At 35.6% G+C, this 25,104-nt stretch overlaps 1 protein-coding gene across 2 annotated transcripts in view; it reads left to right on the top strand.

Moving 5' to 3' along the window:
- The window catches only part of Dpyd (dihydropyrimidine dehydrogenase), a 693,666-nt gene that overhangs the window by 184,495 nt on the left and 484,067 nt on the right, over positions 1-25,104 (top strand). For both annotated transcript variants that reach the window (XM_013036036.1, XM_013036037.1), the window contains exons 6-8: positions 9,702-9,898; positions 13,484-13,565; positions 19,278-19,365. In XM_013036036.1, coding sequence (XP_012891490.1) covers positions 9,702-9,898; positions 13,484-13,565; positions 19,278-19,365 — 367 coding nt within the window. The remainder of the gene's footprint in view (positions 1-9,701; positions 9,899-13,483; positions 13,566-19,277; positions 19,366-25,104) is intronic.

Below are 25,104 nucleotides of genomic sequence, written 5' to 3'. Positions count from 1 at the left end.
TTGAGCAAGAACAAGGTTGCACAAGACACAGTAAATGAAAAACTATGTCACATGTTTATAACTAGCATAACACTTCTAAATACAATGAGCTAAATGATATTAGTGATCTGAATAGAAGAGTGAACAAGACTTCCTGCGAATGAACTTCTATTACTCCTTCAAAATATAGCCTATCTGAGGCCATATATGAGAGATTTGAATTCACAGAATGTACAGAATTCATTTTAAGTATGATCCTCTTCATGTAGTAACTAATGAAGAGCCTAGATCGGGACTACAGTAAATGAATTTTAGTGTGAATTAAGAAATTTAGAAAAAGAATGGACTTTTCATTTTATTTCATTTGAACTTTATGGATCTGTGATTTCAGTATCTGAAAATATATTTAAAATATCCGCGTGTAAACTACATATAAAATCTTTGTATTATATTTTTGCATTCATCAGTGAGGGTGAATTGTTTCAGCAAGTCCTGTATTTCCGAAGTCAGTATGGGGTTTACTTAAATTTATCCAACATCAACATTGTGAAGCTAGGCACAATCTGAGCAGTAGAGCTATCTAAAAAAACCTGCAGAGGGCAAAATATTATTATTCCTTCAGACCACTAAACTATTGATAGAAGCATTTGAGTCCAAGCACAACATAATGCAAATAGTTCTATGTTTTGATTGATAAAACAATGATTGATTTTTGACCTTTCAAGCAATATAAATCTGTTTCTTCAACTGAATTAAGTAAAGGTTAGGGAAGCAGACTAAAATAGAAAAAAAAAGCCATTTTTTTCCCCAGAATTGTTTTTCCTATAATTTGTAAGTGACTTGTAAAATATCAACTCTGGAGTCTTCCATGACTGGTTAATTGCACAACTCATACTTTGCCATCTAAATCTGAGTATGAGATTTGGAGGGACGGTGGAGGAATTATACAAAGCATAGTCAGAAAGCTAGCTGGTTCTTTCCCTCTTCATTCATTCATTCATTCACTTATTTTGTCTGTATTCTCATAGCTGTTTAAGCTGTGGCTGGTTTTACGTGTTTAGTACAATAAATGTGTCAGTGCCCTCAAACACATTCAACTTTCTGTGCAATAAAAACCTACAAGGAATACTGACTTTGACTTTGGAAAACTCAAGGTTTTAAAAAAATAATAATACTGTAATCCTGAAATAGTATAATCTCAATAAAATAATTTAGAAATGAGTTTGGTATGACTTTTGTCAACCTCATATAGTTTTTAAATTGCTCTGTAGAAATATAACCCTTGAATGTTTAGTTTTGAAAGGAATTTAATTAAATATTTTAAGAAATCATATATTCATTACATTGATTCATTACATATATTCATTACACCTAAATTCTCATTGTCTCAGAAATTGATTAATGAATTATAGGATGAGAAGGGAAGAATGTACTTTTCTGCCCAGTGCCTAAAGCTTGATTTTTAAAGAGAAAATTAGTTGTATGTCAAACCATTTCCCTTTAACTGATATTGGAAAGATACGGCAGCAGTTGAGAAAAATGCTAAAATTAAAATTCTAACCTTGTAAAGTTTGACTGAATGTTTGAATGTGTGTGAGCCAGAAAATTGGTATTTAAAATTACTGACTCAATTCTGAATTTTTAGTAATTCAATTACAAAATCAGTATACAGATGAAGTATTTCACAGTAAATATTCTAAGCCATTTTTTCTATTGTCTATTCAACTGACAGTATGGTATGTATTTCTTGATATTGTACCTTTATCTAGATTTTAAAATTTTAGTTGCGAATGGAACTGACTAATGGAATTTCAGGCTAAATTATGTGATTCACTTAGAAAAGTTGTTCTTCATTTAACTGTAAATATATTTCTTAGCGGGATTCTTTATATTTTTAAGAAAAATTCCTCTTGTTTCTATTTCTTAGAATTCATTTCAATACATAGTATTTTATATAATCAGAGTCACATAAGCCTTGTGACTTTGGTCTCAATTGTGTTTGATACTTGGAGTTCTATATAATTTATCATGGCCCTGGTGTATTTTAGGTCTAGCTTCTGTGTATGAGAGAAAACAAAGCACTGTTAGTGTCTCTGAGCTTGGCCTAATCCAATTCTTTTTCCATGAATTACAGTGACATATCATGTGATTCTTGTGCAAACAGCTATTATCAAAATTGAAAATGATAAAACATGTTCATAAGGATGTAAGGGAGAGAGGATACTTATCTGTTCTTAGTGGGATTGTGAATTCATTCTGTACGAAGTTAAAAATAACTCTGTCATGTGATCTAGAAATCCTACTTCTGGATATAGAAAAAGAGGTGACATCAGAACATCAAAGACAATACGTGGGTGTCCAGACAGAGAAACATCCAGGCAGAAAAAGACAGGGTCTGGTGCATGATCATACACATATATGGTAACTAAAAATGTTGACTTCAAAGTTGACAGTAGTCCAGTATTTACCAGAGTTCTCAGGGAGGAGGGAGCAAGTGATGGAGAGAGACTGTTTACAGATATAGAAGTATAAAAACAAATTAAACAGGATCTGAAAAATAGAAACTAATAAAGGAAAATAGTTGAACTAGCATGATAATATAAAGAAGACAAATACATTTACATTAGTATTCCATCTTTATTAGAACCCATCTTTATTAATTCTTTTACTTTAAAAATTTGATTAAACTGTTTTGGTATTAAAGAAAACCACAGTAGATCCAGATTTTTTTCTTCTTCTTCTTTTTTTTTTTTTTTGGTCGGTTGTGGGGCTTGAACTCTGGGCCTGGGAAACTGTCCCTCAGCTCTTCAGCTCAAGGCGAGCACTCTACCACTTGAGCCACAGTGCCACTTCCGTTTTTCTAGTGGTTTATTGGAGATAAGAGTCTCACAGATGTTCCTGCCCAGGCTGGCTTTGAACCACAATCCTCAGATCTCAGCCTCCTGAGTAGCTAGGATTACAGGCATGTGGCACTGGAACCCAGTTTCAGATATTTTTCTTATAAAAGAACAAAATTCGAATTTAAAGGTAGGAACATTTGGTTCAAGCATAGTGGTTCTGCCTATACTACATTTCTAAATAACTCATGGGTAAAAGACAATTTCACTAGAGAAATTAAACAGTATTTAGCTATTCCTAGGGCTAGATCCTGAATTTCAAGGCCTTGAATGTTGTGAACAAGTCTTCTTCTATTGAAGTATATCCAAGTTCACTGGACTTATTACTAAAATAGTACTGAAAACACTATTATAAATAATTGTCATATATAGAAATGTTATTCAGAGTGACACATGTTTGGGACAGTAAAGCAAGTATGAAATATTATTCTAGTAATTGTTCTCTATTCTATAACTATTTGTAAGTGATCAGGAAAGGGTATAGTCATACACATTGGCTACTACTTATGGTCATGGTGGTTTATTTTAGTTTTAGTTTAGCTGTATGCTTGGATAGGATTTTTGATCAGTCTTCCAAACTGTTCATTCAAGGTACTGAACACATTTCCGAATTTACTTGGATACCAGCTATCAGTCACAAAATCAGATTTTCCATATTGAAGTAAACTATTAGTAGAAGCTTCCTTGACCCTCATTACAAAGGCCATTTTGAGGGCTTATATAGAAATTATCTACTTGGGTAAATGCCCCAAAATGGGACTGCTGGGTCATAGGGGAGGTCTATGTGGAGCCTTTTGAGAAACCTCCATAGTGCTTTCCAAAGTGGTTGAACAAGTTTACACTCCCTTCTGGCCACATCCCCTCCAGCATCTGTTGTTGTTGTTTTAACTGGGGTGAGTAAAAAATTATATTAAGTGAAGTAAGCCAGGCCCAAAGAAACATGGGTCCCATGGTTTCCCTTATTTGCAATAACTAGTATATGTCTGGGACAAGCAGAAAAGGTCAAAAGTTATGTATATATGACCAGATAAGATGATGTTAAACAAAATGAACCCCAAGATAGGGACACAAGTGTTTTTTTTTCTTGCTTGCTATTGTTTCTAACATATTTATAATGTACTATGTGATTATTTTGTTTCTTTGTGTGTTCCTCCCAAACAGTATAACCCATGTTTTCACTGTATTTAATCTCGGTGCCCTGCATCTTGTATATACACTTCTCTAATTTGGGGAGGAGAGGAAGAGAAAAAAACAAAATGCTTAAATAAGATTACAGGTTGATCCATTGCAACAATGAAATGCACAAGACACTACGTTGAAAAATGAACTTTACAATTTGGAGGGAGAGTGTAGTTGTGGAAGTGGGAGGGAAGGGATGGTAGGGGAAAAATAAAGGAGGAGCTAACAATGTTTGATAAGAAATGTACTCATTACCTTTCTCATGTAATTGTAACCCCTCTGTACAGTATTTTTACAATAAAAAGTATATAAAAATGAATTATCTACTAGTGCTTTTAGCTAATGGTTAAGATAAAGACTCTAAAACTTTACTGTCTCACAAAACCTCAACTCTTTCCTGGCTGTAGAATACCAATTTTATGGTTTGAAAAAGAAAAGTTGTTCATCATTGATTGATTGGAGTCATATAACAAATTATTGTGGTAATTATAATGGGTTTAATTTCCTAGCTAATATTTGGAAATCATAACTGTTCACTACAATATATATATATATATATATATATATATAATTTTATGTTTGGCTTGGTTATCAACTTCTTTCCTACATATGTTTCATTTCTTACTTGCTCCAAGAGTACCATTTGTATAAATGAACCTTAGAGATTACATTGTAATATTTCTCATGTATGAAGGTATATGAGTTACTCAGAGAGCTGTGTACTAGAAGTTCTGAACAATTGTTAATATATTGATAATTCTGTTAACTGAAACATTTGCTATGCCACACAGTTTTCCCTATTTCTAGTGCATGTAAATCACAGCCTCTGCTTTTTGTGTCTTTTGCTTAATTGTTAAGAGGAAAACTGTTTGTCAGCCCAAGTGTATTTCTTTTCAAAGGATGAATACATTGAATAGCATGTATTCAATGTTTCCTTTGACTTCTTTTACAAAAGGAAGCAAGTTAGAAAGAAAATTACATAGAAGCTCTTGGAAGGGATATAATTTAAGGCAACTTACTTTTGGATGCACAAATAGCAATCTTTCTTCATTCACACATTCAAAAGGTAACCCAACTGTCATCCTACTAATTAAATTATTCAAGAAATCAATACCAGCAAAATGAAAAGTAATGCATTATTTTTAGTAAGATTTCTCTTAGGCCCACACTGATGAAACAATATCTCTTTAGGAATTACCAGAAATTATTTTTATTTTATCATGAAATGAAGTTAAATACTTGCTAAAATATAAGCCCCTAAGGATATATATGAAACACAACTATCGTTTTATAATTTATCTTAGTATTCATGGAAGTAGTCTGAATTTTCTAAGACTATTTTCTTGTCAAGATTTCCCTATAGTTTACTTATGCTATTGCTTGGTTACAAAGAATAAATGAAATAACCAAGGAAGAATTATGTTTATCAAACTTTCAGGTATATATTCATTGTGTAGGATTTTAGAAAGTGAGAAAGATTAAAATAAGAATTACCCTCAAGTTAGAATTGGTAAGCATCTTTGCATTTAAAATGTGAGATCCTTTTAGTCAGATTCCAATGGCTCTCACCCATATTCCTAGCTACTCATCAGGCTGAGATCTGATGATCATGGTTCTAAGCCAGCCCAGGTAGGAAAGTCAGTGAGACTTGAGTCTCCAAATAAACACTCCAAAAGCTGGAAGTAGCTCTTTGGTTCATGTCATAGAGAGTTAGCTCTGAGCAAAAAAGCTCAGGCATAGCACCCAGGCCCTGAGTTCAATCCCCAGGACTAGCACACACACGTGTGCGTGCACGCACACGCACAAACACACACACACAAACATACAAACACACACTCAGAAATATCTTTTTTATTATTTATAAAACACTATGTAATGATTAGGAAATTATACTCTTTCTCCAGAATGTTCAGAGGGCTGTAGGGAAGTCCCATGGCTCGTCTCTGCATCTCAGTCTTTCCATTTCTAAAATCAAGATAATCTGTCCCCTGCCTCGAAATAATGTGAAAATTATAGAGTAAATACTCCTGAAGTCAATTTAGAGTGATGAAGTAAATGTACTTGCCAGATGAGTGAAAGGTCAGGATTACAGGATGATTTTGCCAGAAAATTTATTTGAAGATGATCCTCAGCAAGAGCACAGACTTTTTACTTCTTTATCGCTAAGATAGTGCCAGTTTTCCTGTGTGACTTCTTAGTGATTTACTGAGGTGGATCGCTGAAGTTCAAGAATTTGGAAACTTATCAAGATTTGTTGGTAGGCACTCTCCTTTGTGGTCATATCTGTGACTGGAGATGATGAAGAACGGTCTCCTAGATTAGCTCATGACTTATTAGCAAAGTTGATTATTTGTTCAACTATTAAATGAAAAAATACATAGGTAAAGCCCGGAGAGCAGACTATCAGTGCTCAGTTAAAGGAAAGTGAACACAATTTCACAGCAGGAAATCCCATAACAAATCTCCAATTACCAGTTCCCAGTTAGTTCCTTTGCTTTTTTCAATTGTTTTCCATAATGCAATCCTTCCCGTGGTAGGCCTACAGTTTGAATACCTGGTCCCCAATGGTGACACTCTTGAGAGGTAATTGGATTATGAGGTGTTAATCTGTGTGCATTTGGGACCTCCTTGGAGGAAAAAGGGCACCCAGATTTTGACATGTCTCTGGAAGCTGTGTTATTGTGCCCCTGTACACCATGAAGGGAACCACTGTTCTCCAACACCTCTCCACCACGTTTTTCTAGCTCATCATACAGGAGGCAACCCGGAAACAGCAGAAGTAAGTGGCCACGGACTTAAAACTTTTGAAACCAAGAGCCAAAAATAAATCCCTCCCTCACTGTTTTTCAAAAGTGTTTTGTCACAGCAACAAAAGGTGACTGATATAGATAACTAGCAGTAAGAAGTAAGCCCATAGCTGTGACTACATCTTACCATGTTGTCCAGAAGCTTTTGGAAGTGATTCATGACAGCAATTTGAAAAAAAAATGCCTAATTGATCTAGGAAAACTTTAGAATACTGTAAGCAACGCTTATCATTCAACTGTCACAGGAGCCCAGAAAGAGAGGCAGTAAAGACAGAGTTCTTGAGTTTTCTGATGGAAATGAGGACTGGACTAGGAATTGTCCTAGACACCATTTGTGTTATCTACATTTTGTCCATGCCCTGATACTTAATGGGATGCTGTCGTTAATGATCACAGGCTAGTTAAACTGATGCAGGAAATTTCCAAGCAACATACCATCCAGACTGTAGCATAGAAATGACTGAGTCTTTTAACCAGGATCTGTCTCCTACGTACCTCCTACCTCTGCCTTCTATGTAGTTTGACTACAGGGCCTATGTAGCAAGACTATGTGGTCTTGCTATTTATTTATGGATTTATTTATTTATTTTGCCAAGGCTGGCTTTGAATCACAGTCATTTTAATCCTCAAGTCCTGAGTTGGTAGGATTACTACAATGTGGGGTTTTATGGAATTTTTTATAACACATTTCTTTTTGTCTTCTAAGCTTTCTTTAACATTTGAATGAATTTCCACTTCATGGAAATTCCCATTCTTGTACTTTCGAGACATATGTAATGCAGTTGCCCTCATATTTGTTTGTGAACTGTGGGTTGTGTGTTTATTCTAGAATGTGTTTTTCTAGGCAGGCCTAGGTATTTTGATATTTAGATAATCCCTAGGCATTATAGATGACAATTAGGAATAACCTATTGTCTCCCCAGAAAATCTACCCAATCATTGGTATATAAGTAGGAAAGGTACAGTGAAAACTTGGGACCCATATTAAAATCTGGGGCAAGTTGATACAAGGCTGGGTTGCTTGTCTCATCTGTGGTTTGTCTCCTAGAGTTAGGCCTTCACTGGTTCTAGCTTTGTGCATGGAGTTTGCTGGGTTTTTTTTCTCTTTATTTACTGGGTTCAGTTTTGTTTTCTCTGAGAAAGCCCTTTCAACATTATAGAGGTTCTCCGTTTAGACCCCCGGATTGTGGTCCTTCATAGCCTAAGAACTATGCTCATTTTTCTGCCTTCTCTTCTGCCCCCGATGATTGGTATCCCTCATTCCTCAACCTTGTCTCCCTTCTGGTCTAGAAGTTTGCCAATCTCTCTTGCAGGGTCTTTTGACCTTGGTCCCCTGCAAGATCTTTGATCTTCCTTCTACAAGGGGCTGTACAGTAACCACCACTCAAGACTGTTCTCTGTCCCTCTTCTGCGGTGGCATTTGCTCTCAGATCTGCACGCCTCCCATCTAGCTTGCTGCTGTACGCTCTCTCGGGCATCAATCACATTGGTAAAATGTTCATATTCAGAAGAAAATAGAACAGAAGTGGATGTAAAGAAATTATTTGCTCACTTTTTGCTCTCTAGCAGGCTAGGGCTAAATCCTGGTAATATAGTGCTAACATACTTACATACGACATGGTTGCTGACTCCATTACCAACTAGAGGTTGGCTTTATTGTCTCAATCTGATACAGAATTGAAGAAAAGGGCACAGGAAGATAGGGTAAGAGGTAGGGAGCTTAGCAAGGAGCAACTAAAAAAAGTCTCACTGACTTTGCCTCTTCGTAACTCGCTTGCTCAGAATAAATTCCTACCAGAGTTGCAGTGGGCTGCCTCATATCCGTAGGAGATCAGGACAGGGGGGAAGGAGAGGTTAAAAGACCAGAAATCCAGAAGATGAGAACATAAGAGTAAAAGATTTATTGCAAGAACCAAAATAGCTGGATACACAAGTAACAGACTTCTCTAAAGAAAAAGGGGTCCAAGAATTGAATGCCTGGCCTTGACTTCCCACGTTTCTCTTTGCATCTTGTTTTGCTCCCCTCTCCTCCTCCCTATCTCCAGGCATAGTTCTATCTTTTCTGGATCGGTGGGTATAATGTTTATGTTTGCCTGTGAGCATCTTCACTGGATACCCTGTGTTAGAGCAAAGGCAGGTTGGCTGGCCGTGGGTCTCCTCTGCTCTTTCCCTATGTTGCCTACATAGTTCCATATCTCTCTCAGCTCAAGGAATTAAGGTACAATGGAGTGACATGCAATCATAACACATCAACATATAAGAGGTTATGCAAATGCATGCAAATTATATATGTCATAGAAGGTCAGAAGAGGAAGATATAACTTCCCAACTTAGCCTAGAGGACACAATAGAAAAGGGGAGTCAGAGGAGGAGATACAACTTTGGGGAGGAATTCCACAGATTGAGTTAGCAACAGGGTCTCTTCTGATGTAATACCAACTTACAATTTTTTATTGTTATTGTAAAGGTGATATACAGAGGGGTTAGGGTTACATAAGTCAGATAATGAGCGTATTTCTTTTTGGATGATGTCACCCCTTCCCTTGCTCTTCCCCCCCCCCAATTTATACAGTTCATTTTCAACATCGTTTCCAGTGTGTACCACATTTCTATTCTTTGCCTTAGACTCCCAAAGACATATAAAAGAACAAACATGATAAAAAGAAAACAAAACCAGCAAAAAATAATGTAATACCACTTCTAATTGCACCCTATTATTATTGAAAGTGTACCTCTAATTATTAGTTAAGATGCTAATGCCATTGAAACATTATAAATGTGTTCAAGGGTATAAAATTTAACTTAAAAGTTTTAATCCTGCCAATTGCTCTCCCCACAGGTGTTCAAAGCAATGAATATTCCACAGATCAGAAATCCTTCTCTGCCTCCTCCAGAGAAAATGCCTGAAGCCTATTCAGCAAAAATTGCTCTATTTGGTGCTGGGCCTGCCAGTATAAGTTGTGCCTCTTTTTTGGCTCGATTGGGCTACTCTGACATCACCATATTTGAAAAACAGGAATACGTTGGTGGTTTAAGGTACATTCTTGTTATGTTTTGGGACCATCAATATATCTTTACTATTTAATATTGATCACTATGATTAGTCAACTTGGATTCAGTCACATAGTCATTACCACGTGTATTTCCAGAAGGTATTGAAAAATGGGCCTTTTGCATAAGTAACTTCTACGTATTTCAGATATTTTGGTCAAGTGACACTATGCTAAGCAATAGTTCATGTTAAATTATCAAAATTGTATTATACCACTACAACTATTTCATACATGTATTTATATCAGCATTGCTACAATTAAAACTACTTGACAAAATATGTATGCAAAAACATATTTATATACATATGTATTTATTTATTTTTCTGCTGGTACTGAGACTTGAGCTTCAGGCTTGTATGCTCTCCTTTCAGCGTTCTTGTTTAAGGCTGGCACTCTACCACTTGAGCTACAGCTCCACTTCCACCTTTTTGGTGGTTAATTGGAGATAAGAGTCTAAAAGACTTTCTTGACTAGGCTGGCTTTGTACCATGATTCTCAGGCCTCAGACTCCTGATTAGCTTAAATTACAGGCGTGAGCCACCGGTGCCCAACTCAAGGTATTTTTTTAATAAGCAAAAATAATACATACCAGAAAAAAACTTTTAAAAGGGATATAAAGCATAAATAACTTGATCCTCATGAAATAATTATTTTTTATGTTGATGTTTCATTTCACCAGATTTGAAAAATCACATGTCTTATGAATTTGCTTCTCATTGGAAATAAAATAATCAGTATTTTGTTTTGCTGTAAGGATTTATACTATTGTGTTAGTGGCCTTTTGCCAGAGCCTTATGAATTAAGAAATGCATAATCCTTTAAAAGCATATGTGTAAGTATTGTGAGGTTATTTCCAGTTATACATACCAGTGAATATGAAAGATCCCTTAAAAACTAAAAACTGAATTGTGTGTGCTGTGGTAGACTAGTCAAAATCCTTTTGCTCCAATTGCATTTTTACGAGAAACCTAAAATAGCACAAGCCCCGTTTATGACCTATTACATGTTGCCAATTTTATTTGATGCTAGTTTCTCACCTCATTTTTATTCCAATTCAGGATAATTTATAGACATTAGCATTAATTATTTGTTTTTGTATGTTTGTTGACAATATTTAGTGGGATACACTGCCCTGAATTCATGACCAACCAAGATTGCTTGCTCACTCACTCACTCTTTCTTTCTTTCTTCCTTTCTTTTTCTTTCTTTCTTTCTCTTTTGCTTTCTCTTTCTTTTTTTCTTTCTTTTTTATTGTGAAAATACTGTACAGAGGGGTTACAATTACATGGGCAAGATAATGAGTACATTTCTTACCAAGCATTGTAGCCTCCTCCTTTGTTTCCCCTTCCCATCCCTTCCCATCCTCTCCCCGCCCCCTTCTTCCTTCCTTCCTTCCTTCCTTCCTTCCTTCCTTCCTTCCTTCCTTTTCCTTTCTTTCTTCCTTCCTTCCTTCCTTTTCCTTTCTTTCTTTCTTCCTTCCTTCCTTTTCCTTTCTTTCTTCCTTCCTTCCTTCCTTTTCCTTTCTTTCTTCCTTCCTTCCTTCCTTTTCCTTTCTTTCTTTCTCTTCCCTTCATTCCTTCCCTCCCTCCCTCTTTCTTTTTTCTCTTCTTTCTCTCTCTTCTTTCTCTCTTCTCTTTTCCTTTCTTTCTCCCCTTCTCTTCCTCCCTCTCTCTCTCCCTCCCTCTCTTGCTCCCTTCCTCCCTCTTTCCTCCCTCTCTTTCTTCCTTTCTTTCCCTTCCCTTCTCCTTCTTTCTCTTTCCTTCCTCCTCTCCCTTTCTCCTTCCTTCCCTCTTTCCTTGCCTCTTTCCTTCTTTTTGTTTGCCTCTCATTCATTTTCACTCTTGTTTAACCTTTTTATTTTGTTTCCTTTGCTTTTGAGTTGACCTAGTCCTAAGCACAGGATGAAATATCAAATCAGTTTGATTGGCATCGGCCCATGTTGCCATACTATGTGTCACTGGTTGAAAATTATTAAAAACGAAATCCCACAAGTGACAGATTTGGCTAAAATTACAACCACAAAACTTTCATCTCAATTTATTTCCTCCTTTAAAGATAACTTTCACTCTCTTGCATTGTCAAAGTGGCTAAAAGAGATTAAATTCACATTGTATTTGAAATCAATTGCTTAAAAAGGAGATGTCACATTTCATCTCTCAGTTTTCTCTGCATCCAAACTGATTCTTTTATCCCTAGTGAACTGGTATCACAACCACTTTTTGAACATCACTAGAGTCACTGAGTAATAATACCTATTGTTTCAAACACAATCTGGTTGATTATCTTTGAATCTATAACAAATGTATAAAATCATCAGTTCTTTTGATTTCCTCCAACCATGGATTCTTTGTTAAAAACATTCATTTATGAGAATTGCAAGGGATTCGTTGTGTCACACATAAAAAATTAATAGGTTATTAAGTATACGTGTGCATACATAGTTTGATTTTTATTTCATTTAAAATTAATGCTCATTAATCATGTCACCTTTATTAGGCAGAACTGGCCAATGCTTCCTTTGCTTTAGTTATTTCACATTACAACATTTTCATTATATGTAGTGCATCTCATTTTGATGATCAATAAAAAAAATATGGTCTAAGTGGAATGGTTTTGGTACTAGGAAGTATTCTGATAAAATGTGTGATTTGATGCAAATATCAAGGCCAGTACCTAGATCATAATGCAATCAGGCCAGGCTGTGGCAAAGCATGAAAAGTGTGCTTTAGGAAGGATTCTGTAGCTATATTCCATTAAACTTAAGACTCATGATCATAGAAGGAACAATTTCTTTCATGTTATCTGACATGCCACTGACTATATTGAAGGATTTATAGCTCCCAAAAGTAAAAATTTCTATCAAAGCCAAGATTGTCATGAGAATACTAGCAGAAGAATAAAAAAATGGTTTTCATAAGCACAGTAAACTTGGGAAGTAATGATTTCTATCAATTTCATTTTCTCAAGCTCTTTTCCACCATAGTCTGCAGGGGACGATCTCATTTACTATCTTGATTTCAATTACTTGCTATATGCAAATTATTTAGAAATCTGTATCTGTCCTGAGTTCTCTATGTCAAGCACAAACTTTATGAAACTACTGTTGTTTCTGAGCTGGCTGTTACTAAGGCTGCCATCACAAAAAAAAAAAAAAACAATGAGAATTATCTGGATTACTCCTCTGTGACTCGGAAATTGGCAGCTGCATTTTATGAATACTTTTAGAAAATATCCTCTAACTTCTGCATCTATGAAATCCTGTGTGTGTATGGATGGATGGATGGATGCTGATAATGGAATTCAGGATTGTGTACTGTCCCTTTTATTTTTGTTCACTCAGAGTTAGCACTTTACCACTCTACCCATACCTCTCTACTCCTCATATTTTTGCCATAAGAATCTCACAGTCTTTCCTGCCTAGGTTGGCTTCAAGTTGTGATCTTTAGATTTCAGCCTCTTGAAAAGTTAGGATTACATGGGTGAACCACTGACACCTGGCCACATTGCTTTTTAAAAATAAATAAATAAAAATGTCCACTAATGCTTTTTTCTTTTCCTCTCTCTTCAGTACTTCTGAAATTCCTCAGTTCCGGCTGCCATATGATGTTGTGAATTTTGAAATTGAGCTTATGAAGGACCTGGGTGTGAAGGTGAATAAAACTTAAGACACATACACATATACACATGTGTGCATACACATGCATGCACACACACATACATGTTGCTCAAAAAGAAAATCATGAGCTGTAAAGCTGAACAGCAAATGTCATGCATTTTAGGAAAGAACAATTAAAAGCTACACCAGGCAGAAGCAGAAAGATGCTTTTCCTTGCTTAAGGCATTAGTCTGTCTACTGTCTGAATGCCACTAGCCTGGAAAAGGGCAATCAATAGTTCTCATCTGGCACGCCTGCATGTGATTAATTGTCTGTAAGAAACAAATTCTTAAATTGCTTTAGGGGTTGGGTGCAGCTAATAGAAGGATTTGGTTTCTAGGAAGATTTGATTTCTAAATTTATGTTTTTTGCTTTTTTGTTTATTTTTCATGAAACTCATGTGCTCTCTGAAACGTCATTATTTCACAATTTGGAGCATCATTTCTTGCAGAAGTTTGTATTATTTATTATCTGCAACATGTCATTATTGTTAATATGATAAGCCTTTCTTGACAGAAGCAGTAAATCAGTTGCAGTAGAAAAAAACAACTCTGTATATTAAATGTATGTGTGTGTCTGTGTGTGTGTCTGTGTGTGTGTCTGTGTGAAGTACTATGCTGTTCTCTTAAGGATGGTTTCAGAATATAGCTGTAATTATTCTTATTTTTTAATTAAAGATATTTATGCAGGGGAAGATTCTTACAAAATTGAATTCAAATCCCATCAAAATGAATAACAGTTGTGGTGTTGGTGCTAAGTGGAGGGGGTAATGAAGAGAAGTGGGGAAATACAGCCATAATTTTCAGGGCATATCATATGTAGCTAGGAAAATTGGCACGAGGGGTTGGGAAGCTTGGAGAAGACTTGTAAAAGGGCTGATGTTGATCAAGATGCATTAGACTTATAAACTAATCAGTTGGATGGTAACCCCTTTGTACCACTACTTAAAAGTAGTATATATAATACAGTAAGAGTATTATAAAAGTAGTATATATAATACAGAAAGAGTATTATAATGTAGGTATTCACTTGAGTATACTATTGCTTTGCTCCGAAAATTCTAACTTCCCAAATAGCACAATAGATTAATAATATACAATGTTTTACCTAATATATATTTAAAGTACATGCAAAATATATTTTGCAAAAGCATTAGAAAGCTACTCAAAACTTTTGAATTTGTGAATAAAATCTGAAGTTAACAGATATTTTCAAGTCAGTAAAAAATTCCTGCCAATAAAATAAATACACTTTTCTTTGACTTTGTATTTTATGCAGCTTTGGATGCATAAGTGGTCTTATATACTCTCATGCTCCAGCTTTGTTTCGTTAATTGTTTGAATTGTTCTTGTTGTTGTTGTAGTTGGTTCCGGGGCTTGAACTCTGGGCATGGGAGCTATCCCTGAGCATTTCAGCTCAAGGTGAGCGCTCTACCTCTTGAACCACAGTTCCACTTCTGGTTGTCTGGTGATTAAGAGTCTCATGGACTTTGCTGCCTGGGCTGGCTTTTTTAATGTGATCCTCAGATCTCAGCCTCCTGAGTAGCTAGGATTACAGCCTTGAGCCACCAGCGCCTGTCATAATTGTCCTAATTATTCTTTCACCAAGTTTTATTTCATTTGCTCAAAAAATAATTATCCAGGACTCATTTTACACAAGAGTGTCCAGAATGTTAGCAACATCTTGAACCATCCTCTCTTGAATTCTTAGCATTCCATCATTCAAATAGGTCCAGCTAATTGTATGTTGATTTCAATTCCTCATCTTCACTCCTATCTCCTTGAGCAAATTTTCTTGCTGAATAATTTCAATTTACTTTATATGTTATTACTGAATATTTTTCAATCAACTATTATGTCTCTAGAAAATGAGAATTTTTATCTGTTATTCTCACACATAATATATTATAGATATATGCATAAATATCTATAGTATGTATAATAGATTCAATATGTTGCATATATACTATATATATAGTATATATCATATACTATATATGATATATATGTATATATATATGATATATATAACACATGTATAATGTATATAATATTTTCACCACTTTAGTGGCTGGAATCTCTAGTAGGTACAAAATGAGAAGATGTAAAACTTTTTTGTCTTGAGGACACCTTTTTTTTAAATCATGTTGGATAATTTACTGTTTAGTTTACCAAAATTTTAAAAATTTATGAAAGTATTAATAGAATCATTCTACTACTTTTTGTTAAAAATTAAACAAAAACCTTATGTTCTGTTTACATGTTAAATTATGTGAATCTTCCCTTTTCTGACATCTCTAGATCTTCCCATCATGTATCCTTTTCTGAATCACTAGGATTATGTTTGGCTTATCAGTATTTTTTTAATGTAATTTTATTGTCAAGGTGATATACGGAGGGATCACAGTTACCCCCTCCCTCATTTTCTCACACTTTGTTGTACAGTTCATTTCTAACGTATTGCCTCATAATTGTTGCTGTTGCATTGGTTCCCCCTTTGTCCTTTGTCTCACCATTTCATCAGCATTTTTTAAAGTTTTGTTTTGCCTTCACTTATTTACACAATGTATATTAGAACTATACATGTGACAGAGAATAGTGCAATATTGCCCTTGCATAGTTGAAAATGTACAAAGCATAGTTTTGTCTTGGTTTATTTATTTCTGCTTGTTGCTTCTGTTGAGTTTTGATGATAGAATTACTCTGGTCTTATAAAAATAAACTTTCAAATCTTTAATTACCTTATAAATGAAAAGAGAATTTGTCCTCTTCTGTAACGTGATGATTTTTGTGATTCTGACTCAAAGCTTCTTTTACAAGAGACAGCACGAAACCATCTTCAAAAATATCTTCAGCAGGGAAAGTGGCTCAGTGGTAGAGTGCTTGCCTTGCTTGCATGAGGCCCTGGGTTCAATTCCTCAGCACCACATAAGCAGAAAAAGCCAGAAGTGGCGCTGTACCTCAAGTGGTAGAATGCTAGCCTTAAGCTGAAGAGCTGAGGGACAGTGGCTAGGCCCAGAGTTCAGCCCCCATGATCGACCAAAAAAAAAAATCTTCAGGGTTATTCATCTTTTATACTTCCTTTATTTTAATGTTAATTTTGCCTGGATATATTTTCTTAGAGAAATTTCCAGTTTTCTTAAGGCTTCTGAATTCATTAATCTAGATTGAAACATGGAATTCTTGCATACAGTAGAAATTATCCATCTATACACATGATTGTGTGTGTCTTCTCCTCTCTATTCTTGGTTTGCTTTACAATTTCTTGAGAAAACTAGGAAGTGTTTCTATAGATCACATATCTTTCAAGAAATAAGTTCTCAGTTGCTTTATGTGTTCTTGCTCATTCATTGATGGCTAGAATTTTATTAACTTCCCTTATATTTTAACCTCTTGAGTTGCACACTTCCGTTGAAGGTTGACAATGTAATTAATTTGTTATGAGTTAAACTTTTATCGGCATCCACATATTTTTCTGTATTTTAATATTGTCATTTCCCTTGAGTAATTACAGTTTTGTTTTTCCCTCTCAGACAGCAGTTTTGTAGAATAACACTTTTATTTGCTTTTCTAATAAAAATACTGCTCATGGAATTTGGCAATTGAATTTAGATTTTTTCCCTTTTCCCCTTTACATGAGTATTTATCTGTCTATCTGTTTTAATTTACCAAATATACCTTCAATTGATTTTACATCAAAATCTCCTATTATTGCAGTATTATTTACACTTCATGAGAAATAGTCTCTGTTACAATATAATGGCTCTTAACTATAGTGAACTCCAATACAAGCTCCAATGATTTTTTTTAATTTAAAGTAAGCTTTAATAGCAGATGTGTGATTGGAGTGTTTGCAATCGTTTAAATTATATTCTCTTTTCTGTTAGGCAATTCAGTGCTTAGTTGGACATGAATATATTTGTTTCATAGTTTCTATCTTGTTTCAATTCCCCAGTGTTTAAAGTGTGAAGTGCACATAATGATTTTGCATTTTCCTATACATGCTAACATATGTACATATGTCATTTCACACAATATTTTGACAGAACTCCAGTTCTGATTAAACTTCATTTGTGATTGCTAGGTTTTTCTTCTGCTTCATGATTTTAGAACAAAAATTCACTGAGACCTCTTGATAAACTCTCTATATCTCATTGCTTTTTTTCTTATGGTTATTTGAAGAATCAATTTCTATATTTTAGAAGTGTTGTATGACTGATATTAAAATTCCATCATATCTCTAATAAGAGAATTGTGCACTATTAGCTAAAATAATAGTTTATTTCCAATAAAGCTAATATTATCTTAAGATCCTTCCTTTTATAAATACTTTACTTAACCAAGTTTACTTTCTAAAAAAGTGAAGAGCACAGCCATTGTTATATTAATGTTTAATAACGGATGTTACATATTTCATTTACTGTTAGAGTTCCATTTTAAAGAATTATATACCAGCTGAATGCCACTGAGTGGCTCATGTTTATAAATCCCAGCTCCTCAGGAGACAGAGATCTGAGGATCATGATTCAAAGCCAGCCTAGACATTATCATCACCCATTAAAGACCTACCAAAAACAATGCCTCTAGAGCGTCAATGGAATAAGGAATGGAGAAATAAGTGCAGGAAGAAGACTACGACTGAATCATAGAGGGCCATACTTTCGTTTTCTCAAATTACAAATCCTATTTTTATATTAGCAGACAAAGTAGTTATTTGGAAGTTCATTGTTTAAAAAAATCAGAGCCTAGTATCATAAAGGTGAGACTAGTAACGGATACCCTGTAATACCTCTAGGATGATTTCTTCAGCTAATGAGTCCAATCAAGCACTGGGAGATTCATGTGGTGCTCACCGGCAGGGTTAGTGATCGCAGAGGATTCACTGAACCAGATTTTAGTCAGACTCCATTCTTACCACTTGAATAGGTTCTAGCTCTTATGTCTCCAGGCATCACTGTCAGTAGAGAGACTGGATCCCCTAGTCCTTCAAATGTCTGATTATTTCTCTTAATCAGAGACTAAGGGCAAGAGGCTTGGCTTCCTTTGGAGGACTATGGTAATTATTGCAGCTGAACTCAGCTTATTTCTCAGTCAGCAAGGCTCCATATCTGAAAATTGACTCACACCTGGGAGACTGACCCAAATCCTGTGATGGGGAGAGAGGTGACTGCCCTCTGCCTCCTGACCTTGTTCACCTTCCTTAGACAATTCCCTATGGAAATCCTGTCCTTTACATCCCCGCTTCCTCTTTGCATTCTCATCAATAGGACTTTGGCTGGAAAGACATGTTTCCATTTTCTGAACCTCATATGCACAGGGTGATCTGTATTTTTTTATTTTCATTTAACTCTTGATTTTCTGCTCCCACTCGACTGCATGGAAACAGATGTTTTGTCACATTTATTATTGTCTAAACTGCCCTACAGTGTTCTTGAAAATACTCAACAAGCTAGGATTGTTTCTTGTCTACATTTTTTATATCAACCTACTTTTCTTCTGCATTTAGTCCTGGAATAAAACATGTTAGTATTCTATTGATGAATCATTTTTTCCCTTATTCAAGCCTATGCAGTAAAAGACAGAAATGTTTCCACATATTATTTATGAAAGTCCATGGGTAGATTATTTTGGCTGTTTTTGTGTGTTAACTAATATTGTTTATGAATAAAGTGCTAAAATACTATTATTCTAAATGTTGTGTGTTACAGATCGTTTGTGGGAAAAGCCTTTCAGTGGATGAAATAACCCTTAGTTCCTTGAAGGAGCATGGCTACAAAGCTGCTTTCATTGGAATAGGTGAGTGGATTACTTGTAACATTTTTATTTGTATGTACTTTTAAATTTCTTACATTATCAGAAAGAATGACTCCCTCCAGACATTTTGTTAATGGAAGCTGCAGCTGTTCAAGTAGTAACAGTTAATATTAACTGGCTAACATGTTGATTAAATGTTGGTTATGTAACTAATTTTGTTGATTGGTCTTCATTATGAACAGATGTTGGCAGGCCTGACCTCTTCTTGTCCACTCTCTTTCCCCATGGAAACTTTGAATTAGGGTAGAGGGCATCACATTTGTAAATGAAAATACAATCTAGTGTATTGGTAATGAACAATACAGATGGCTACTGGGCTGGGTTTTTTTTTTTTTCATTTTCTTGAGGTTTCCAAATCTTTGTGTTAAGAATTTTGTTTGTATTTTACATTTACTTGAATTTAAGGAGGTTCACTCATGGATGTGAAGGTCCCAGACACACATCGTGGCCACTATGTTTAATTATTTCACCTAAATATTCCATGGATATTGAGTTTTCTAGCTTCTTTCTTCTACTTATTGTATTATATTTAATGCATTCTCTATATCATAAGTCTGTTTCTCATATGATTGTGTTATGAAAATTTCAAGTTGGATATGGTGTATTGTTTCTTTCTTTTTTTCCTTTTTTTTTTTTTTTTTGTCTGTTGTGGGGCCTGAACTCTGGGCCTGGGCACTGTTCCTCAGCTCTTCAGCTCAAGGTGAGCACCCTACTATTTGAGCCACAGTGCCACTTCCGGCTTTTTCTGCTTATGTGGTGTTGAGGAATCAAACCCAGGGCCTCATGAATGCAAGGCAAGTGCTCTGCCACTGAGCCACCTTATGAATTGTTTCTGATTTTAACACAAGGTTCACCATCACGTCTTCTCTGCTGCAGTCCACATTCTGTGACTGTCAATGTCTGTCATGAATCTGCAGAGGGATCAAAGCTTTCCCTGTATGTAAAGGATAACACAGAGGATAGCCTTAATTTGGGGGAATCCTCCTTTGTGGCATTTTTGAGCAAAATCATCATTAGTGTGTCTTAAGGTAGGAGATTTTCTTATCAGAATGCAACAGATAATCTTAGCAGAAATTGTATCAAGTCTAAGAGCAGATCTGTTGGGAGCTCTAGTTTGATGAAAACTTATAGGAGATGAATCTGGAACTGCCTTCTAGCTTCTAAAGTTCAGTATTGAACCATGTTCCTTTCAGAAATTTGTGTGTTTCATCACTATTGCTATTTTTTAATCCTATTTTCTGAAAGAAATAGGGTCACAGATAAAAGCAACGCATATGTTTACTATATTAATTATGAATTAATGTTACTAATATATTTTTCTATAGTATCTTCATTTGATCGCAATAATCATTATGTATATCAAGTATCAAGGATAGGAAGGAGAAAAGATCTGACATTTTCTCTAAGTCTTATCATTAGATTACCAAATTTAGGGTTTAATTTTCAATATCACATCTGTAGTGACAATTTAATGGAAAGAAATAGAACATGTATCTGTAAAATGGATAATATTACTAGCAGTGTTGTAACTGTAACAGTTTCTGTGACTCTCAGACTTCCTGTGTTAAAAGTGCTTGGTTCATAGCCAGAAGTTGGTGGCTTACACCTGTAATCCTCATTGCTCAGGAAGCTGAGATCTGAAGATTGTGTTTCAGAGCTAGCCAGGGCAGGAAAGTAGGAGATTGCTATGTTCAATTGACTACCAAAAGCCAGAAACTGCTCTGTGGCTTAAAGAGGTACAGCACTAGCCTTGAGTACAAACCCTCAGGGAAAATGCCAGGTCTTGAGTTCAAGCTCTAGGACCAGCCCGTGTGCGCACGTACACAGACACAGACACAGACACACACACACACACACACACACACACACACACACAGAGCTTGGCTCATAAGTGGAAAATTCAGCCAGGTATTAGGTAAAATATATTGATATTATTGAATACTTTAAAATTCATTAACTAGCCTTGAACCAGTTATTCATAGTAGGTACATTTCTTAATGTTTGAGTAGCATTTGTTAATAGGATTGCATATATCCCTCTGAACTTTCCCATCAGGGACCAGGTAACTAGTCAATAAATTAAAATAGATCTCAACTACAGAGAAGCAAAGTATCAATGGAATTAGAATGAGTAAATAATTTAAATCTTTTGAGTTGTTTTTATCTTTAAGTAGCAAGTTGTACAAAGGAATTGCCATTCAACAAAGCAGTCCCTAAATCTCCCTCATCTGGATGAACCAAAAATGTCCTGGGTTGTCTTCTATTTATTTGTTTATTGCAAATTCTTTGTTGTGATTAAGTGATTACATAATTTCACAGCATTGTGGGATAGTGATGCTTAGCTAAAGTCACAAACACATTCTAACTTTCATGGGGCAAATTGTCTATCATGGTTTATAACATTTATGAGTGCTATGAGCTTTGCAATACAGTTATTTCTTCCACATTGGGTGATATGTACATTTCTTTTGTTTTGCATAGCATCAGCTGTTTCCTCTTTCCCACTCGTTCTCTCCCTCCCATTGCTGCCATTGAATTGCTTAGTTCATTTTGATCAATGTCCCCTATTTCATTTTATGAGGCACCCTGTCATGGGTCATTTGTTGGTGCTTTACCAATACGCAAAGCAATGGTCTCCATCTAACTGCATTGTGTGTATAGTGTTGGACATGTGGAGTCCTTTCACATTTATTTTTGCATTTTCACGCAGAGAGGTGAATCTTTTGACATTTTGGTCTAGTAAGGTAAGGATTTCCATTCTGTTCTGTTTCAGTATTTTGTTTGAAATCTGTACAAGAAAGTTTTCATCTTGTCAAAAGGAAATGCTTTAGCGTGGGAAAGACAAGTTGCCGTATCCTGTAGGAAATGTTGATTTGACACTCCTGATTGTCGATTGGGGAATTTATGACCTTTCTATACCATATAGCTGTCGGCTTTTGGACAGCCTCACAACCTCACGTCCTTTCCTTCATTAACTTTGACTCTGTATTGTAATTAAACTTCACTCACTTATGTTATCTACCCTTTTCCACTGCGTTTGGAGGCATGAATGGTAGAATCGGAATTTGGTGTTATTTAAGATGCGTATTTCATGGCTTTAAGAACACAATAGATGCTGCAACCGTATGCAAGGTGCTAGACTCAAGGGTCTGGGCAGTGTGAGCTTTTTTATAAAAGGCTGGTATCCTACCCCTAAGCCACAACTCCTCTTGGGGCTTTTGGCTAGTTCATTGGCAATGAGAATCTCATGGATTTTCCTGCCCAGGCTGGTTTCAAAATGTGACCCTCAGATCTCAGACCCTTGACATGCTAGGATTACAGGTGTGAGTCACCAGTGCCTGACTGCTAAGTGCATTTTTTTCCTCTCATGTAACTATGTGAACCATTTTTCATGTATGATGTCCATCTTTGTTCTGTGGATAGTCACCACATCCACATTCCTGCTAACAGAAATGGTCCTCTTAGGTGTATGTGTGGAACTTGTACATATCACTTCTACTTTTATCCTGTTGTCTACAAACAGGTAATATAATAGGCATAGCAGAAAAGGATTCTGGGAAATTCAGCTGATAGCTGAGTGAACAGGATCCTTATTAATTTCCTTCTGTTATACTGTAGGAAGAGACAGAAAAAAAAGTTTTCTGCACAGGTGTGGGTTATCATTGGTGTTTGGCTGCAGAGATAACTTCATAAACATGTTGATGATTTCTGTTTTTATAGTTGGGTATGCTGTAGTTATAGATCTCCTATATTTACACTATTATCCTATTATGAGTTATTTTATGTGACTGCAAAGAAACTTATACCTTAGAGTAGTTTAGTAAACACCTCGTGTTAACCTGTACACACAGGTGTTCTTATAGTTCCTCCTTATAAATAATGTTTATGATATCACTGATGAAAAGTCATTTTATGTGTTTTCAAATCAAGGAAACTATCCCATTATATGTGTTACTATTGTGAGTTTGAAAGAGTTACCTTTCTCTATCCATGGAAGACTTAGTTTCTTCCAACTAAAGAGATAAAGATTTGTGTCTTACCCAACATGAACACCGACCTCTTTTTGTAATCATTGGGATTCTTTATTAAAGGCTCTAAGATTGGGGAAAGGCTTAAGTTAGTTGAGCACTTACCTAGTAAATGAGAGGCCTTGATTTACATCCCTAGTACTACTAGAATAAAATTGGAACTAAAGCTCCAAAATATGGATGCTTTTACTGAGATAAATGCACACTGTGTTTATATCATGGTCAGAAGTAGACTTAACTCATCCACAAATCAAGGCTTTTTTTTTTTGAAATATTGGATGACTGTATTTGATTATTTAAACCAAGATAAGAGATTATAGTCATTCTTTCTTTCTTTTTTATATTACAGAATTGATCAGAAAAGAAAATACCAAAGAAAATGATAGAACGAAGTAAGAAGGTGTATATATTTTTTAATATTTTTCTTAGTGCCAGTCCTGGGGTTTGAACTCAGGATGGGCCAGGGTGCTTCAGTGGGCCCTGAACTTCTTTTGCTCTAGGCTAGCATTCTACCACTTGAGCCACAGCTTTATTTCCTAATCAGGAGTATTACAGGTGGTTAGTTTAGTGTTATTTTGTGAAAAGTGTTTTTCTATTGTGGTTTTCATCTGTATGAGTGCACACCCATTCCATTGCAAATAAGATGTATTTTTAATTGTGTATTACTAGTCCAAATTTGATATCCACTGGAATACACAAGAGCATCCTGAGATAGTAATAATTTTTTCCATAGCATATCTAGTTCCTACAAATAGTTATTAGATGTATTAGGTATTGAATAACTGCTGTGCTCTAGGCACTATGCTAAGAATTAAAAGTATAAAGAAATCTGATTTAGTGGTTTATATGAGTTTCAGAGCTGGGTGCTAATGCTCACAACTATAATTCTAGCTACGCAAGATGACAATTCAAAGCCAGCCTGAGCAGAAAAGTGCATGAGACTCATATCTAATTAACTACCAACCCCCTCTTTAAAAAATAACACACCAAAACTTTAAGTAGAGCAATGGTAGAACACTAGCTTTGAGGACAAAAGCTCAGGGATAGCACCCAGGTCCTGAGTTCAAGCCCCGGGACCAATGCACATATACAAAGATGAATCAGAAAAATGGTAAGAGATTTAAATAGAACGTTCCATATGGTGCAATTTGAGGAGGATATGCTAGGGATTGAGTGGGCCTGAAGATTGTGGATTTTGTTTTAACATCTTTGGAGGAGTCTTTAAAATCCACTGTTGTAGAAGTAGACCGTAGACCCTACTACTTAGTATTGGCTTATCTCATGGTCTCATAAAACAGCTCACTGAGTGAAACAGCGTATTCAGGAAAGAACATTTCCTGGGGCAGCCTCAGAAAAGTGGTAATGTTTAAATAAAATTGTTAAGGTGTTTTGGCTTTTAAATTTGGGGTCGAGTTTTCAGGGGAAATCAGCTACATGGGAGGTATATATAGGAGCTTCACAGTACAAGGCTGTCCTAGGGCAAAATTTCAAGACACCTTCTGAAAAAAATAACCATAGCATCCGGGCTGGAGGTGTAGCAAAAATGAATGGCCTTGCTGAAATCAGTTCTGATCATGCCATTTTCTTTTTTTTATTTTTTATTGTAAAGATACTATACAGAGGGTTACAGTTACATGAGTGAGGTAATGAGTATACTTCCTCTTGAACATTGTTAGCCCCTCCATTGTTTTCCC

The sequence above is a fragment of the Dipodomys ordii genome, unplaced genomic scaffold (genome assembly GCF_000151885.1).
Source record: "Dipodomys ordii isolate 6190 unplaced genomic scaffold, Dord_2.0 Scaffold242, whole genome shotgun sequence".
Classification (NCBI taxonomy): Eukaryota; Metazoa; Chordata; class Mammalia; order Rodentia; family Heteromyidae; genus Dipodomys; species Dipodomys ordii.
Note: the sequence above shows the minus strand (reverse complement) of the source record. Positions and strands in the feature narration are given on the sequence as shown.